At 49.3% G+C, this 18,864-nt stretch overlaps 1 protein-coding gene across 4 annotated transcripts; it reads left to right on the plus strand.

The window, feature by feature from the left end:
- The first annotated feature begins 651 nt into the window (after positions 1-651).
- LOC107394007 (CSC1-like protein 2) lies at positions 652-17,941 on the plus strand. 4 transcript variants are annotated; one of them, XM_070552108.1, is made up of 24 exons: positions 652-839; positions 5,807-6,016; positions 6,109-6,188; positions 6,936-6,974; positions 7,553-7,643; positions 8,294-8,331; positions 8,875-9,017; positions 10,464-10,515; positions 10,651-10,759; positions 10,833-10,903; positions 10,977-11,057; positions 11,150-11,273; positions 11,379-11,512; positions 11,758-11,895; positions 13,359-13,512; positions 13,596-13,702; positions 13,897-13,983; positions 14,062-14,127; positions 14,245-14,407; positions 15,618-15,723; positions 15,794-15,961; positions 16,552-16,667; positions 16,737-16,820; positions 17,515-17,941. In XM_070552108.1, the coding sequence occupies exons 2-24, from the start codon at positions 5,834-5,836 to the stop codon at positions 17,713-17,715; spliced, it is 2,535 nt and encodes an 844-aa protein (XP_070408209.1). In that variant the 5' UTR covers positions 652-839; positions 5,807-5,833; the 3' UTR covers positions 17,716-17,941. The 4 variants fall into 4 exon arrangements, with proteins under 4 accessions (XP_070408209.1, XP_070408208.1, XP_054599834.2 ...); XM_070552107.1 differs by lacking the exon at positions 652-839 and adding an exon at positions 1,002-1,129 and having other exon boundaries at positions 17,518-17,941; XM_054743859.2 differs by lacking the exon at positions 652-839 and adding an exon at positions 1,003-1,129.
- Positions 17,942-18,864: the final 923 nt, after the last annotated feature.

Below are 18,864 nucleotides of genomic sequence, written 5' to 3' on the forward strand. Positions count from 1 at the left end.
TCATGTACTGTGCTCAGCGCCTTGGGCTTCCCGACAGGGTCGCAGAAGGCGCTTTATAAATAAAGTTTTGATTGATTGATTGACTATTTATCCATTTATAACATATTGTGTTTTGGGTTCAACTCAATCATATCTTCATAAGATTCTAAATTTCAAAATATATTTTTGCTTTAATGAACGTTTCAAAGGTGCAAAAGGTCTTAATATGCTCCTCTTTTAAAAAAAGACAAAATTCTGACAATATTCAAGCTGAACAAATATTGTGTATTTCTTTTTATGTGTCCTCCGTGCATGTGAATCAGAAAAATGTAATTGGAAAAACAACACAGAATGAACTTAATGAAGATTAATATAATCAGATTTAAACTCTAAAACAACCGAAATATTCAATCAAATAAAAAAGAAGGCATTTGTGTTTAAAAACTGTGATTAATCTTTATTACTGTTATTATTTGGTGTGTTTCTTCCTTCTTCTTCTTCTTGTTATTCTATTTGATGCCATACTGCCCCCTGGCGGCCGTTGTGTGTGTCACCTCCACCCCCTCCTCCCGCTCCGCTCCGCCGCTATTCCCGGAGACAGCACCTCCATTTTGCAGGGACAGCCGGCGGATCGGCAGCGGCTCGTAACGGACCGTGCAGCCGACGGAAGGACAGCGTCCCTCGGCGGAACTTTTGGCGGGCTGAAGTAGCTTTTATTTGGGATGGCGGCGCTGCCGCGGCTCGCTGCCCGGGCGGAGCGGGGTTTCTGAGGATTTATTTATGCGTTGTTTCTGTTCCTGCGCTGAAATCGTCCTTCTAACGGAGCGGAGGAGAGGAGGCGGTTCGGTTCGGATGATCAGGTACTGTTATGAGCTAATTATTGATTATTGTCTTTGAGCTCCAGCTTTGTCTGATCCTCTCAGCGGCTCGATTAGCGGCGTGAGGCCGCTGCTGCAGCCTCTCGGCCGGCCTGGCGGCGCTGCTCCACCCGGACAGCATCCATCCGGCCCAGGGGGGTGGGGGCGTTATATAATGTGCGTGGAGCGCACGCGCCGCGCTGCGGGATGTGCGTTTGATTTGCAGCTCGTTCCTTTGGTCGGAGGCAGGCGACCGAACCGGGAGGGTTCCGGTTCTCATGCAGGTGCAGCAGGTCAGTCAGTCAAGGTGATGAAACAATCCGGTCCGGTTCGGTGTCAGGCCCGGTTCCGTCATGCTTGAGTTCAATCAGGACAGTCCCGATCCTTCTTTTATTACTGAGAGCGGTCCAGTCCGGTACCAGCCCGGAACAGAATCATGCAGGTCCGGTACCAGCCCGGAACAGAATCATGCAGGTCGGTGATGAGGTGTTCCATGGTGGATTAGGAACCCGTGGGTGTGCTACAGAACCCCTGCCTCGGTACCAGATCAGATCAAGTGGGTCCAGTTGAGCTCTGTGGACCTGCATCAGAATCTGGAGGTCAGGGGGTCAAATGGGGCCGTGGCCACTTGTGGTTCTGAACAGGTGGTCTGTGCAGGTAGTTCTGGTCAGGTTCTGATGTTTCAGAAACGAACTCAAGCAGCCTGGTTCTGTTTAGATGTTGGATCAGAAAACGAAAGACCGGACTGGACCTGAACCCCTTACCATAAATTGTTGCTGAGTTTTGGTACCAGCGGTCCTGTCTACCAAACCCATCCTGGTTCTGATTGCCAGGAGTAGTGAATCCGGTTCTGATAGTTGCAACATCATCATTGGAACAGAGCGGTCTTCTCTCGGATCAGAACCAGATCCATGTTGTCCGTCCACAAAACCCAAAGAGTTCAACCAGAACTCGCATAGACAGTGTGGCGTCTGAACACGGGTCCAAATGGGTTTCAGTGGTTTTAGTTCTGGTAAAGAGTCCTGGTTCTGTGCAGAACATCTGGATCTACTCTTATAGGTTCAGTTGTACCAGAACTTTCTCAGGCCAGTTCCTGGACAGTTTGTTTGATAGAACTTCCTGCTTGGTGCAGATTGACCCAAAGGTTCTGCTTCTGACTGCGACTGCTGGACAACCCGCTCCACCTGTTGAGCTGCTGCGGCCCAAACCAGTAACGGGCCATTCGTGGGTCCAGCTGGGATCCAGAGCTTTAGAACTGGTAGAAATCAAATCCAGGGTCAGGAAAACCCAACTGCAACCCGAATGTGACGGTACCAGTTCTGAGCTGTGGGTGGAGTTAGTTTTAAAACCATCAGTACCTGCTCGGCGTGACCCAGATGGATTCGGTTCGGCTGGACGGCGTTTCCATCACAAACGGGGTTGCCGTCAGCTTTTCCATACTTACTTCGATGTGGTTCCAAGCGTGCCGAGCCGGGCCAAAAACGCAACATCAGCAACTGTCGGTCCGTGGTTGTGTGGGGGCGGAGTCACCGTTTGCTCCAGGGTTCCACCTGCTGCCCACGGTCTCTTCCAGGTCCAGTCTGACAGCACCACGTCCACCACTGGTGTGTGTGTGTGTGTGTGTGTGTGTGTCACCTACAGACGCCCCGCGGCCGGGTGCCCCCCCCCCACTAGAGTAGTTTTTTTCGGTCGTAATGGAAAAGCGAGTCGGTTCTGGTGGAAATGATGCTTAAGATGATGTTGTGGACCTTCACTTGGACTCAGTGACCCGGTTCTGATGGAGTACAAATACGTTTCCGATCTTTGGTTAGAAGTGATCGATTGTGGGGAAATCGGGCTGGAGAGGATCCGAAAGGCCTCTGAGCATCATGGGAGGTGCAGGTTCACTGGTCCAGAACCAGGTTCTGTTGGCTCAGTTGGATTAGGACCGTTAATTGTTATGTGGACGTGTCCTCTGTAAACATGGTGCAGCTGTTTGTGTTATTCAGAACCGGATCCAACACATGACCCGGTTCAGGAGAATCTTTAGACCCAAGTATCATATCGATGTATTCTCAGATTGAGTCCATTAGTTGACGTTTCCATGGAAACGTTACCAGAACTGGGTCAGACGTCCGGTTCAGCGTCCGACGCGGGTCGTCCACAAGTGTTGGTTTACAGAACCTGGTCAGAACCAGAACCCTTTGTCCTGCATGTTCTGGAACAGGAGCTGGGTGTGTTTGGGGCTGAAGATGGACCCATGTCCTTCCTGTCGGAGTGGTTCTGATAACAAGCCCGTCTCGTTATCTGGGGGCTGCAGATGGACTCGGGTTTGACTCTGAGGAGTTTCTGATCAGATGGGGCTGGGCCTGTTGTGACCCGACCCGTTTAGCTGCAGTGCCATGGCAACAGACAGCAGGCTGATCAGAGTAACAGGGTCCGAACAGAACCATCCTGCTCTGATACGAACAGATGAGTGCTTCTTTATCATCTAGGTGAAAATTCAGGTTCTGAAGAAAAATCAGAGGATCTAAAGCTGTTAGCATGACCTAGCTAGCGCTAAGCCGTGGTGAGTTCAGGAAGCCCCAAAACCCGATCCTCTGGTCTTGATTTGAACCTGCATCTAAAATTAACTCATGCAGAAAATCAGAGTTTGGAAACCAGATCAGAACCATTTTGCTGGAACGCGATGAGATCAGAAGTTCTGAAAGGGGTTCTGGATCGGGCCTGACCCACAACAGCCCGCTCAGGAAAACCTGGATGGTTTGGAACTGGGTCATGGATCAAATGAAAACAGATGTTTGTGACCCGGTTCGGGTCGGGTTGAGCTTCATCCAGTCAGAATCTCCTGGTGTCAGAACAGGACCCACGGACAGGTTGTGTTCACAGAATCAGAACCATTCAAACTCTGCGTTTCCATGAAAACACGACTCTTGTTTTTGATGTCAGATCGTGTGATGTAACGATGACATCATCAGCCAGAGCGCCATCACCGGCGCCCAGCAGCTTACGATGTGGAAAAAACTGGGTCAGGAGCTGTTGTCCTGGTAACAGGATCAATGGGTCACAGAGCAGCAGGAAGCTGCCCAGGGTATGCTGGGATATGTAGTCCAGATGGGATCGTCTGCTGCGGATCATTCTGGTGCCGAAACGACACATACCCACCTGCAGGAGGGTCAGAGGTCAGCCAGCAGATGGTCTCACCAGCCACATTCAAATCTGATTGAAAAAGTTCAACATTTAAAGGGGCTATATGGAAGTGTGACAGCCAAAACATGTATAGAAATAATAAATGTCTTCTTCATACATTCTCCTGCAATGCCCTGGTCCTGTAGAATGAGCCCTGGCATTTTTACTGTGATTGCCTGTTTTTCTGTAAAATCACAGAAAAAGAGAGATGCTCGGGTCGAGCAGGCTGCTTCATGCGCGTTCACGCTCAGGCATCGCCCGTAGCGTTTGCTATCCGTAGCTTTAGCAGCAGAGAGAGAGGCAGTGCCACTTTGTCGCTGTTCCTAACGCCTAGTGACAAAGCTAGCTACATTTCTGAGGACCCTTAGCTACTTTCTGTAGAACTTTCTTCTAGATATTTCCTGCTAATTAGCAACAAAATAGCCATTTTCACTCCGAACCGTTCTTTGGTTTGACGTTGTTTCAGCTGTCATCAACAATATAAATGTTACAGATACAGATGATGTCACTGGTGCTTTAGCTCACCTAGTAAGATGTCTGACTCTCGTGCAGAAGACCTGGGTTTGATTCTGGATGTGAACATAGTTTATTTAGAGTTTTTTTTTTACATTAATGGTATATTTTTTACAGTAAGACGCCCAAATTGTTATTTGTCGGCTGTGCTGAAGAGAAAGGTACAGAACCAAATTATTTAATTAATTAGCTGTGTGTTCTCCTGTCCTCTGTCCTCCCGGACACACACACACACGCACGCACGCACGCACGCACGCACGCACACACACACACACGCACACACACACACACGCACACACACACACACACACACACACACACACACGGGACTGTCTCAGCTGTTATTTTCGTTAAGGAGTGTGCACGTACAGCATGCGCGCCTCGTGCACGAGCCTACTATTGAAGCTGCCGTTACGCTTTTGGCCTGAGGGGGCAATCGCGAGCACAATAGTTCTATGGTCTTTAAAAAACGTGCTCATGATGTTCTTCACACTAAATCCCTGATCTCAGCAGTTTTCTGTACCTTCCAGAATGAGCTGTTGCTGGCCACGCCCACCGATGCACTGATTGGCTGGGTGTTTATCACATTAAAAATGGGGGATTGTGAGCGACATACCAGAGTTCTCCACCAACAGCAGCCTTATTTGTGAAGCACCGTGTCGCGTCTTGATGATTTAAATCCAGACATCACTCGGGTCGTGTCCTACATGCACGCTCAAAGCTAGTTCATGTCCATCTGTGACGGAAACAAACGTTATCTAAATGTCTTCTGATGACTTTACGCAGAAAGAACGTACAGCTCCCTCTGGTCGCTGGTTAATACTGCTGTCAGGTCCGTGGTTCTCTAGCGCACCGACCCAAACCGAGCTGTACCGACCGACCCACTTGGTGGAAACGAGACAAAAGCATCGAGATTTTCCGGGATTGTTGCCGGGACACGGCCGTCGAACACGAAGTAGACAGACTCGTAGCCAGTACTTCCTACCTGCACCCAGTACCTCCCAGTACGCAGGGACACGATGACTCCGGGTCCTACTGGTTCTGAGACATTTTATCTCTTTGCCGACTGAACTCAGCAGGACCTCAGCCCAACTGGGACCAGAATCCTGGATCTAGTCGGTTATTGATGTTCCAGGTGGTTCAGGAGGGAGGAACTCTTGCGGTCGCAGTTCTGCAGATTTGTGTGACCTGTAGTTTGTTCTGGGTTCTGAGCTCAGAGAAGTGGGTCCGAGTCTTGCTGTTGATTCTGGTGTTCTGTCCCAGATGATGAATCTTTGTTTCTCCCTCAGATTCCCAGCAGAGGCGGGGCAGTGAGCATGCTCAGATCGCCCCTGGTCACCATGGAGGTCTTCAGCCAGGCCTGCAGCGGTCAGAACTGCCAGACCAACAATGGGTCAAAAGTCTACTGTTACTCGGCCCGGATCCGCAGCACGGTGCTGCAGGGCCTGCCGTTTGGAGGCGTGCCCACCGTGCTCGCCCTCGACTTCATGTGCTTCCTGGTGAGTCACTGTCAGCAGCTCGGCTCCCAGCATGCACTGTTTCACTGATGAGGAGAAATGTCCTGATCAGGGTGATTCGCTTCCTCCTCCAGGTGCTGCTGTTTGTCTTCTCCATCCTGAGGAAGGTGGCCTGGGACTATGGCCGCCTGGCGCTGGTCACCGACGCAGACAGGTAACCTGCTCACCTGGTCAGATGGGGCTGGCGTCAGTCCCTGAGCGCTGCCCCTTGTGGCCAGAAGTCCAGGAGCAACGTGTCAGGTGTTCAAACTGGGTCCACTTCCACAGAGATGTAAAGTTGCTCTCAGGTTCTGGTTCTAATTCCTGATGAACAGGACTTTGGTCAGAACCAGAACCTAATTAAAATGAAGAACCATGTTTGGACTCAGAGGTCAGATTCTGCTGGAGTTCTGCTTGTTGGGTCTGATAAGGGTGTCGGCGTGGATCAGAGATGGGTGACATGGAGAACATGGAAACCAGTGCTGCTCGTGGTTTGATCCCAGCTGTATGAGAAGCTTCGAGGCTCGGTTTGGTCCGGTTTGGCTGTCTTGAGTTCAGAGACGGGAAGTACATGATGCGCTGCCACACAGGGGCGCCTGAGGGTGTCACAGAAATATAAAAATTAGAACAAAGAGAACCGCCCCAGGTCCTGGAGGTCCACTATCCAGCAGGTCCTAGAAGTTCTTTCAATCCAACACACCTGATTTTAATCAGCAGGTGACCCAGCCACTGAATCAGGTGTGTTAGAGCCAGAGAATCGACTAAAACATGCTGGAAAGGAGGATCTAAGACCAGGACTGGTTGTCCGTGAATTAGAAGAACCATTACAGGCTTGGAGCTAATAAGACACCCCCCCCCTTCTCTCTCTCTCTGATGATGCTTTCTTCCCTCTCCCTCTGTTTTCCCGTTTTCCTCCATGTAGACTGAGGAGGCGTTTCGTCCACACGGAGGAGCAGGACTAGTATGTTTGGTTTGCCTCAGGCCTTCTGGGTCCTGCTCTCTGATTGGTGCACTAACACCGCTCCCTGCTGCTCTCCTTCTCACTGTGTCGCGTTTTCTGTGAACCGTTCTAGCTTGGTTCCGTGTCGAAGCTAATCTGAATCTTGTGCGTTTGTAGTCACATGTTTGTGGCTAACGGTGGATGCTAACAAACGCTAACGCTTGTTTCCATGTCTAACTCAGCCGAAGACGCGACAGAGACAACTATGAGCCGGTGAAAAGGTAACGGGCTGCTTGTGTTCGTAGCTCAGGGTGTTGTGACCCGTGTGATGTGGTAGAACCCAGCTAGAACCAGCAGCTGTTCAGTCTGATGAAATCAAGCAGCTTCCTTTTGATTGGCTGGTGCCCGGAAGCCTGAGAGGAACTCTGGAACTGGTCAGAAGAAACCTCCAGAACCAGGCGAAGTTTGGGATGAAAACATTGCCGCTGTTTCAGCAGAGGTGGTCCATTCTATTAGGCCCCTCTGCAGTCAGTGTCTAAGAGCACAGAGGTCAAAGGTCAGTGGTACATGCTAACTGTCCTTTTCCTGTTTCTCCACAGCGTTGCCTCAGCGATGCACTCGGAGACTCCGGACCGCTACGAACGTCTCACTTCGGTATCTAGTTCAGTTGACTTCGACCAGAGAGACAACGTAAGGCGCTTCCTCAGACATTCTTCCACCCTCGCAGCTGAGGCCCTGCCCCCAGTAGCATATGCTCCACCCCTCCGCCTAAGCCCCACCCTCCTCATCAAGGCCCTGGCCCAATCTCAATACTCGCACTGCGCCCTGTGGACTTCAGCAAAGTGCGCTCGGAGAAAGTGCGGGGAGCGTTGCGTCATCGATCGCAACGCATGCCGTTTTTTTCAAAAACCTTTATTAACAACTTTTCAACAGCCAAACAGTTATTTGAAATAAATGTGCATTTATTGTTGGTCTGTCTAAAAGTTTTAAACCATCAACTATTCTCCTGCAGCAATGACTTGTGGGTAATACCCTCGCCTGAGGTCCGCATCGCTGCGGACTTGGGTGAAGTGCAGATTAAGGGTGCAATGGGGGCGTGGTCAACTTCCGCACTTGAGAATCGGGACGCCCTACGCACTCGCACTCCTAGTCGGGAACGTGCAGTTGAAGGGTGCAAGTGCGAGTGTTGGGATTGGACCCCTGAACCTGTAGCCTAGGCCCCACCCTCTCCACTGAGGCCACACCCCAGTAGACTTAAGCTCCACCCTCTCTGCCAAGGCTGTCCTCTGTAAGGGTTTCTTCTCTTCAGCTGTTGTTTCAGTCTTCATGTTCTCTTTCAGGGCTTTTGTTCGTGGCTCACAGCCATTTTCAGAATAAAGTGAGTATGAACTTCTCAGATGTTTCAACTTCCCTCTACTTAGATCAAGTCACCCCCAAGTCAACTTTTTTTTCTGATAAACTATATAAACGCGTGTCTAATTGTGCTGCAGACACGTGTAGTCAATAGTTTTGTACTTTAGTGGATTTTAGTTAAAATTGTAATTTTCTGCCTAAAACTGGCAGCGTTGTGCCGTCGTCAGGTAAAAACTCTGCACTGCATTAGAATTTAAATCTGCCACCGCTATTGGCTAAGAGGTATGCTATGATGTAAACTGGTCCTTATGATGTCACAATGCCGTTGTGAGCCTGTGTGTGTGTTTGTTAGCGGCTCCGCCCTCTCGGTCTGCTAGGCAACAGCATTTGTTGCATTTTTCAAACAGGAAGAGGGAGTGAAGTAAGTTTCTTGTAGGGGGTGACTTGCTCTTTAATAAAAATAATTCCTCAAGCTCTAGAGGTCTGCTGACTTTCTAGCCTGTAAAGTTTCTACTGCCATGTTCCGTGAAGGTTCTGATCTTTGTGGACCTCTCACTTCCTGCTGCAGGGACGAGGAGATTCGTGAGAAGTGTGGCGAGGACGCTGTGCACTACCTGTCCTTCCAGAGACACATCATTGGCCTTCTGGTGGTCGTTGGAGTTCTCTCTGTTGGGATCATTCTGCCGGTGAACTTCTCTGGAGACCTGCTGGGTAAGAGCTGCAGCTGAGAACACATCAAACTTCAGATCGGCGTGCGTCTACAGGATCCCTCTCACGGTGTTCTTCCTTTGCATCTGACTGATTTTAGTCAGAATTATCATTAAAGATTCATTCCTGAGCCAAGGACCTTCTGGACCTCCTTCCAAAGAAGGTAAAGGTGCAGAGCTGTAGGCGCTCTGGACCCTGTAGACCTGTGGCTGGTGTCTGATGGTAGATCTGATCATTTCTTCGTGTTGTCGCTGTGGATCAGTAGAGAAGTGGTGCTGCTGTCCTGATGGAAACCAGCCTAAGGATTCACTCCGTCCAGGAATCCTGGGTCAGAGCTAACCCGCCGACTGGTCCTGCCGTTAAACGTGAACACGCTTAACTCCTCAGGTCCGATCTGAGTGAATAAGTCTGATGTCGTTACTTCTGTGCCAACACAAGACTTCTCAAGGCTCTTCACAGCAGGTCCTGTTCAGCGCCGGTCCAGATTCAAGATGATTGTTACTCCATAAAAATGAGTCACGTTCCCCGAATAAAGGAACCAGGTGATTGGATTGAAGCATCCACTGAGTGTAACCACTCCCCACCCCCACCCAGTGGGGAGGAAGACTCCCTTCACACAGACAGAGCTGGTGGACTCGGACTCAGGCACGCAGATGGTTGAGATCAGACTCGGTTTTCGACTCGTTTCCCTTACGCAGACTTAATAAACCACATCCGATACTGTGATACTTCTGCTTTAGCAAATCTTCAGAACAAGCTAGCTTTTAAGCACGGTTGTAGAACTCTCCCGCCTCCTGTTGACTATCCTTCTAGTCCACGTCTGTCTGATACCAGAACCAGCGTTGCCACAGTCGCCGTTTTCTACGTCCAAACGTCTTTAGTTGTCCGTGGTGTTTTTCCTTTTGGGACTCTGGTAGTTTCTCCTAAAGTTGAAGTGGTAGCAGCCGGCTGTTTCTCCTTCTCTGATGTTATTGACCGAAGAACCTCTCACACCAGTTATGTTCTGTGCGAGTGTGTGATGAGTGGCGGACCGAGGGGAGTGCAGCGGTTTGGCGGGACTGACAACCAGAATAGTTGCTTTAGGTCCCATTTGTGTTATTGGGGAGGTTTCTAGACAAATGCGAGAGAGTTACTTTAAGCTAGCTTGTTTTCAGATTTGCTATTGTAGCTGTAGCTAACATTTCAGTGTTTGTTTTTGTGAGATTATTATGCTTTACTGATGCTAATCAGATGATTGGTAGGTTTAATTTGTACCGTGCTGCGGGACGAGTAGACGCCGTTTAAGTGGAGATCCTTTGGGAGGGTGGAGGCTCTGATCCTGGTCAGGACCCTGGGTTGCCTTGGTTACGGATAAATTATGATTGTTACTAGTTCCTTTTAAACTGGCCGTCTCCCAGAGTGGCGGGACGGTACGTTGTCTCCTGACAGACATCTTTTCATTTGTTCCAGACAACAACGCCTACAGCTTTGGACGCACCACGATAGCCAACCTGAAGTCTGGGTGAGTCGGGGTCGGGGTCTGCAGGAGAGCTGCACTCCTAGCCTCCACTTGTTAGCCTAGCTTAGCATGTAGAATCGTGGCATTGGATCGGTATCTGTTGGGTTCATCTTAATCCCGTGTTTCCGGATCCTCCAGAACCAACTTGCTGTGGCTCCACACCGCGTTTGCCTTCCTGTATCTGCTGCTGACCGTCTACAGCATGAGGAGACACACGTCTAAGATGCACTACAAGGAGGATGACCTGGTAGGCTCGGACCTGCCACAGCAGAACCAGGTTCTGGTCCAGTTTGTATTAAATCCAGTTTTGTGTCTTGCAGGTGAAACGCACTTTATTCATTACCGGCATCTCTAAGTATGCTGAGGAGAGTCAGATCAAGCAGCACTTTGAGTGAGTTCCTCACCTGATCAGACCTGACTGGTTCTGGTTCTGGTTTCACTTATTCTTGCTTGGCGCTCTGCAGGCAGGCATATGACAACTGCACGGTGCTGGAGGCTCGGATCTGCTATAATGTGGCCAAACTGATGGCTCTGAATGCTGAGAGGTGAGTTCTGAAAGTTCCCTTTCTGCTTGTTTTCCGGTTCTGGTCCGTTGTTTGTTTCTGGGCCGTAAAAGTCACATTTCTCCGGTTTATAGGAAGAAGACCGAGCGCAGTAAGAAGTTCTTCACAGACCTGATGGCGAAGGAGCATGTTCCCACCATGATCAACCCCAAACCCTGTGGACACCTCTGCTGCTGCGCCATCACAGGCTGCGAGGAGGTGACCGGGTTTCTATTTCAGCTGCTCGTAGAAACGCCGTTTCTTATGCAACCGAGCTACATTTAGGGCAAGACGAGCGTGTTGAGCTTTGGGTTTGTTCTGCAGGAGGAGGCGGTCAGCTTCTACACCAAGCGGGAGGCTAAGCTGAAGGAGGAGTACAGGAAAGAGAAAGAAAAGGTTCACACCAAACCGCTGGGCATGGCCTTCGTCACTTTCCAAAACGAGTCCATGACCGCCATGTAAGCCCCTCCCTTAAGCGCACGAACACCATCCTTATGCTGTTCCATCTAGTGAAAACCAGATGACCTTTGACCCTCATGATGTAGAATTGTAACTCTGATCAGCTCTTTGGCAATCTCGTTCTCTGCTTGGTCACTCTGCCCCTCTAACTGTCTTCCTGTCTGACCCCACCCCTCTAATGGTCTCTGTTTCTGACTCCTCCCATCTGATGGTATTTCTCTCTGACTCCGCCCCCTCTCCGCAGCATCTTGAAGGACTTTAATGCCTGTCAGGTTCAGGGTTGCCGCTGCCACCAGGAGCCTCGTTCCTCTCAGTTTAGCGACGTCCTTCACGTTCACAACTGGAGCGTCACGTATGCACCTGACCCCCAGAATGTCCGCTGGTTTGTAAACAAGCTCCGCCCACTTCACTTCTCTGAGAACAGCTGATGACTTGTTGCAATCTGCTGGGTTCCTTACACAGGAAACTTTTTACTGATTGGCTTAATGAACAGGGGTCTCGTTTATCAAGCTAGCTTACGCACAAAACGGGTCAGAAAACTGTGTAAGCGACTTTCCACGCAAACTTTGGGATTCATGAAAGAAAACTTAGCGGAAAAATGTGCACAACTTTAAGTTGACTAAGGACCTGGCTTACACACATGTTGGACATGGAGAGCACCTGCAGTGCTGCTGCTGAGAAGATACAATTATGAAACCCTGCAGCATTATCACTTGTACATACACACACACACACACACACACACACACACACACACACACACACACACACACACACAGCCTGAAGTGCAGAATATCAGCAGGGGGACAGATTGAGACAGAATGTCATGCGTCTGTGATGGTGTGTGTGTCCTGTCACTGTGACCCGATCGATCATGCGTAGGGCTGGGCGATATGGCCTCAAATCTATATTGCGATATAATCTGAAGCATGGGCGTTAACAAAATATATTGCGATATATTTTTTTCCTCTGTTTATATGTAAAATGACGTGCTTTTAAATATCCTCATGTGGCAAATCTATGCCACTTGAGGCATGTAGTCCTCCTCCTCCGCCCACTCCACGCTTGCAGTCACTGCCATTCAGTTGCCCCAGTGTCAGCAGGGTGCGCATCTTAGTGACGTCATGTGTTATCGCGATATCGCCAAAAACTCTATCATTACCCAATTTTATATCGTTTATATCGCCCACCCCAATCATGCGCCCTGGCTACTTGTACAGGGGAGATCTCCGTTTGGCTAACTGGTGAGCGCGCGTGACTTTCACTCAGGAGTCTGGGGATCGAATCCCGATTGGACCATTTTTTATATCCGCCACAGATCTCTCTGAAGAAGTCAGCATTGACGGCTTCAGCAACGCTGTGCCACTCCGTGGATTTTCTATTATTTGTTTTGCAAAAGCACTTCCCTTCATTTCTCCACCTCACCCACACGTACCTCAACTTCTGCTTGTGAAATAGCGCTTCCTTGATCTGCCTTGATCTACGGTCGCCATGTCATTGGCGGAGCGCTGCAACATTGACCATTTATGGCAGTAAGTGGGCGTGGTGAGGGCGGGATGTGACTTAGAAACAGCTGAGAACCATTAGTCTCTGATTTATGAAGCGGGGATCGCGTGCGGCCGTGCGTCCTCCATGTTTGATAGATCACACACCTGCTTGGCGTAAGAACATTTTTGTTGCTGAGCTTAAGTACGGTTTTAGAAAGGATTCTACGCCATGTTTGATAAATGAGACCCCTGAGCTGTATTGGAACGTTTACTGTGTGAAGTGCCTTGAGACGACTCGTCAGGATATCGCGCTGTGCTCTATAATTGAATTGATGTCCTCCATGTTGTGGTCTAACAGGGAGAACCTGTCGTTGGGTGGGATCTCTTGGTGGATCCGTTGCTTTGTGATCAACTGCATCCTGTTTATTCTCCTGTTCTTCCTCACCACGCCGGCAATCATCATCTCCACCATGGACAAGTTCAATGTGACCAAGCCTGTGGAATATCTCAACGTAGGGATGATCAAGTTTCCTGTTCTTGGCTCTCCAGCTGTGTTCTGCTGCTCTGAATTTCTGTCTCTTCACTTTCCGTACAGAACCCGATCATCACTCAGTTCTTCCCCACCCTGCTGCTCTGGGCCTTCTCTGCTCTGCTGCCCACCATCGTCTACTACTCTGCCTTTTTTGAAGCCCACTGGACCAGGTACCTGCTTCCTCCCACACCGTCATGAACACACGTTTGGATCTGCGGGAAAAAAACAAGCCGAGTCCGAGCGGAACCAGGCTTGATCCAGACTTAAACCAGTCTGTTGCAGGTTCCTGCTGCTAGAAGATGATCTAGAACAGAACCACACGTGAAGATGGTGTTTCTGATCGGGCTTCTGTTTGTTTCTGCAGGTCTGGAGAAAACAGGACAACAATGCACAAATGTTACACCTTCTTGATCTTCATGGTTCTGCTGCTGCCATCTCTAGGACTCACCAGGTAAAAGACAGAGTCTGGACAGGAGAACCGGCTGGTTCTCCGCTCCCGTCACTGAAGCTTCTGTCTCGTTCTTTCCAGTCTGGACGTGTTCTTCCGCTGGCTGTTTGATAAGAAGTTCCTGGCTCATGCTAAAATCAGATTCGAGTAAGTTCTTCCATTTCGTTTAGTAGCTAAGTGTTGACTGGCTTCCTCCCGTACCTCATTAGTGGAGGGCTAAGCTGATTCCACCTTTAGCTGCTAATAGATCCACGTTCCCTTCAGGTGTGTCTTCTTGGCCGATAATGGAGCATTCTTCGTGAACTACGTGATCGCTTCTGCCTTCATCGGTAACGCCATGGACCTACTGAGGATCCCCGGCCTGCTCATGTACATGATTCGGCTCTGCCTGGCCCGCTCCGCTGCTGACCGCCGAAACGTCAAAAGGGTGAGGCAGCTACTGATAGTGAGGGTGGAGTTGGGTTGCTACTGATTTGGGGCAGTGTTGCCAACTTAGCGGCTTTGTCACCATTTCTAACGACTTTTCAGACCCCCTTAACGACTTTTTTCCAAAAAAGCGCCTAGCGACAAATCTGGCGACATTTCCGACCCCCCTCAGCTACTTTGACTACAACTTTGTAGCCGACTTTACCTGCAGATTAGAGATGCACCTGAAGCGACAGGACCGTCCTTCCTTCCAGAGGATCAGAAAGAAAATGATCTGCGCATGTGCGCACAGCATGATCACACTACCCCCGTTGGCCAATCAAACCTTTTGTGGGTTTTCACAAGTCCATTATTTGAGATGGCCACCGGAGCTTCATAAAGGGCGACCCTCGTTCCGCCATCCTGCAGCAGCTGAGCTCGGCTGGCACTGGCAGGCAGCGTCGCACTCACACATGGCTTCTCGCACCACTTGTGGTGCATTCAAGGAACATTGGAACTCTATGATGAGTTCAGTAACGTAGCACATTAACGTAGCACATTTAAAACTTTTATAAAAAACAGAATAATACTGTAAGACAAACACCTCTGGTCATTGGCGGTTTGCATGTAACGTTTCTGAGTACTAAATACGACCTGCTTCTTTTTACACAAAAGTACTAAAAACAACAAAACCAAACAAAAACTAAATATATATTATCTGTCAGGTCAGTATATAGCACTGAATCACAACAGAAGAAGACACCTCAAGGCACTTGAAAACTACAAGAGAAAATTCAATCATACATACATTCCTATCAATTTAATATTTTTGTGTTTAAGAGTTCCATTCTCTTCAGACAAAATAGAAATATTCCTTCCATTTTTTTGTGCCGTCTTTCCTTGTTGTTTTAAAGGCTGCAGTTTTGTTTTTTATGGGGTTTTTATTTTAATAAAATATTAAAAAATAAATTTAAATTTTTTTAAAATAAAATCACGCGGGTTTTATTTGATTTACTCGACAAGACTGGTGACATCATCACGCAAACGTGGTGATGTCATCACGCAAACCAGATGACGTCATTGCGCCGTATGCAAAATTAGCACGTGACGTCATCTGGCGACATCTAGCGACTTTTGGGGGGAACTTCAGCTACTTTCAGTCAAAAACAGTTGGCAACACTGATGTGGGGGGTGCAGGTTTCTTGCAGTAGCTGTGTCTTTGGTCTCTGCAGCACCAAGCTTATGAGTTCCAGTTCGGAGCTGCTTACGCCTGGATGATGAACGTTTTCACTGTGGTGATGGCTTACAGCATCACCTGCCCCATCATCGTCCCCTTCGGTCAGTTTCTCACTCACTGCGTCACTGTCAGCAAGTGGCTTCCTCTGCTCATCTCACCTGTCCTCTACAGGGCTCATGTACATGCTGCTGAAACACCTGGTGGACAGGTACAACATGTATTATGCTTACCTGCCCTCTAAACTGGACAAGAAGATCCACTCTGGAGCTGTCACTCAGGTGGTAGCCGCGCCCATCCTCTGCCTCTTTTGGCTTCTCTTCTTCTCCACTGTACGCACAGGTAAGCACTGGTATCCCAGGGTAACGAGCAGCTGCAGCTCTTCATGACTCAGATCAGGTCAAAGCTGGTTTTTGAAAATGGAAAAAAAAAAGGATCAGACAGATTCTGATTTAGAGGAAAAAACTGAAACGTGATGTCAGGTGGTTTCAGAAAGCTTCTAAGTACTAACCTATGCTAAGTGAATACTAATTTACTTTAACCAGAAGCTAACAGATACAATGTGAATGCTAACACGTGCTAACTGCTGTCCCATTATGCTAACTGAATGCTAATAGTTGCTAACTGCAGTTACCTTATGCTAACTGCTGTCACATTATGCTAACTGAATGCTAATGGTTGCTAACTGCTGTTACCTTATGCTAACTGCATGTTAACACTAACTGCTGTCACATTATGCTAACTAAATGCTAATGGTTGCTAACTGCTGTCACATAACGCTAACTGAACGCTAATGGTTGCTAACTGTAGTTACCTTATGCTAACTGCATGTTAACACTAACTGCTGTCACATTATGCTAACTGAACGCTAATGGTTGCTAACTGCTGTTACCTTATGCTAACTGCTGTTACCTTATGCTAACTGCTAACAGGGTTTGAAACACCGACCTCCATGTTCACTCTGGTGGTCCTGGTTGTCACCATCGTGGTCTGCCTGTCTCACGTCTGCTTCGGCCACTTCAAGTACCTGAGTGCCCACAACTACAAGGTAAACATAGTCGGACCGTGGGCCATTTCTCTTCCCAGGTTCTGTTTCTGACCCTGATCTCTGTTCCAGATCGACACAAAGGAAACCGAAGCTGACGCGGTCAAGAATGGACGTCCTGCTCGTCCTTCGTCATCCCCGTCCACCAAGTCTCAGGTGAGTTCTCGTGTGACAGGCTTTTCAGGTTCTTCAGAACCAGTACCAGACATTTTGTCTAGGTGGTCAGATCAGTTTCTCCATGGAAAACCCAATCGGATGATTTTCTGTCAGTAACCGTAAAAGCCCTTTTCCACCAGTACCTACTCAACTCTGTAGCTCAGGTCGGCCTGGTTCCACGGCATTTCCACCAGGGGATGAAATCTTTGTGGTTGCCATCTCCTTTTCAGTACGGTGGTCCCTCATGTTTTGCGGTAGTTACGTTCTAAAACAAACAATCGTCAAAATCCAAGAAGAAGCAAGCTTTATTACAATTATTATAGACGTTTTTAGCGTACGCAGCTACTGTTGGGGTCTCGCACACACAAACACATGAGATACAGCAGAATAGCTAGGGAGTGGAGTCACTGGTTGCTCCACGGACTTCCGCCATGCTGCTCACGGCCTTTCCCTGGTTTTTCCTTTGGGAATCTGACTAAAGTCAACTGTAAGCGTTCTTGTGTCGGGTATAGAATGCGCTGCTTTTTAGTCTCTGGGGACCATCCGGCTATGACAAGCTCCCACCCTCCACTAGCGGTGTTTCTCAGCCAAGCTGTGTAGAAGCGAGTAGGCTCTGGTGGAAAAGGGCTTTAGAGTTCTGCAGCTGTTGTCCTGGTTGGGCCCAGTTGACCCGCTATTGCTTTTACGTGTCCAGCAGCAGCAGGCCCAGCAGCAGCAGATGTACATCGCCCAGGTGCTCCAGGACCTGAACTCGGACGAGCCGGGCGGCGGCAGCAGCGAGGAGGACCGGGGCTCGTCTCAGGACGAGGAGATGCTGAACGGAGGCAGCAGCATCAATGAGGCGGATTTCCAGTCGGGGGAGGACAGTCTGATCGCCAACGAGGTCCACCAGTAGCTGGAGGCGGAGCCAGAGGGGTGGGCGGAGCTAGTCGGCCGTCAGTTAAAAGAAAAGCTGACTGGAGATTCAGTGCTCGCACTCAGACAGTAGTCTGGCTCGGTTAGCTCTGCCCCCTCTCAGCCTGAAGACTCGACCCTGACCTTTGACACCAGCGCCACCATCCAGCCGCTCACAGGAAGTCACTGTACATAACCACAAAGCCAAACCCGTTTCAGTTCTTTGGGTCTGCGTAGACGTGGCTGGCCTGGATTCTGTTTGTTCCCTCTTGTGTTTGGACTCCTGATGGTTCTGTGGGTCATCAGAACCCGTCCTGTTCCTTGCCCTCGTCTGGTGGATATCCCCAAACCATCCCCAGGCGCTGATGCCGTCCCAGTATTGGACTGCAGTTCTTGTAGATATAGAACCCACGCTCCAGTTGGACCAGAACGGTACCTCTGTCCCGCCTCCCTGTTCTGTTCTGCTCATCTCCAGGAGGTTCTGTTGTTCTGACCCATTCAGCTTCATGCTGCATGTTCCTAAAACAATGTCACCTCAGTGGGACAGGTTCCGGTCCGAATCCTGGTGGTTCTTGCTGGATGAATATTCTTTACCTGAACCAGCAGACTGATTTCATTTCACCTGGACGTTCTTAAAGGGATCAGAGCGGTCCAAGTCTGCGGGTTCTGTGAGACTCTTGGACTCTTTCAGCAGCAGGATTGGGTTTTGAGTCGGCTCAGAAGAGCAGCGCCTGTTCTCCAGTCGGTCCGACCCGGCACCTGAAGTTGTCGGGGCTCTCGATGGATATGTGCGTGTGTGTGTTGTAGCTTATTGTTCTCCAGTCTGCACCTTGTGTGGTTCCAGATCTGCAGGCATCCAGAACCAGCACCAGCAGTTCCAGGTCCCCCCAAAGGGGTCATTAGTTCTGCTAAATGTTCCATCTGTGGTAGAAAAAGTCCAGAACACGAGGGGCAGAGTCATTTCCTGGTTGTTGATGCCCCGCTCCACCCCATCTCCTATCAGAACCTCCTGGTTCCTCACCTGGAACATGTTGGAACGTTCTTTGACCCAAATGACCCATTTTCCATATGTGCCAATTATTGTTCTGCAGGTCTGCCTCTGGTTTCAGTTAGCGATGGAACCACAGATGGGTCGGAACCACGTTGTCTC

This window comes from Nothobranchius furzeri, chromosome 6 (genome assembly GCF_043380555.1).
Source record: "Nothobranchius furzeri strain GRZ-AD chromosome 6, NfurGRZ-RIMD1, whole genome shotgun sequence".
Classification (NCBI taxonomy): domain Eukaryota; kingdom Metazoa; phylum Chordata; class Actinopteri; order Cyprinodontiformes; family Nothobranchiidae; genus Nothobranchius; species Nothobranchius furzeri.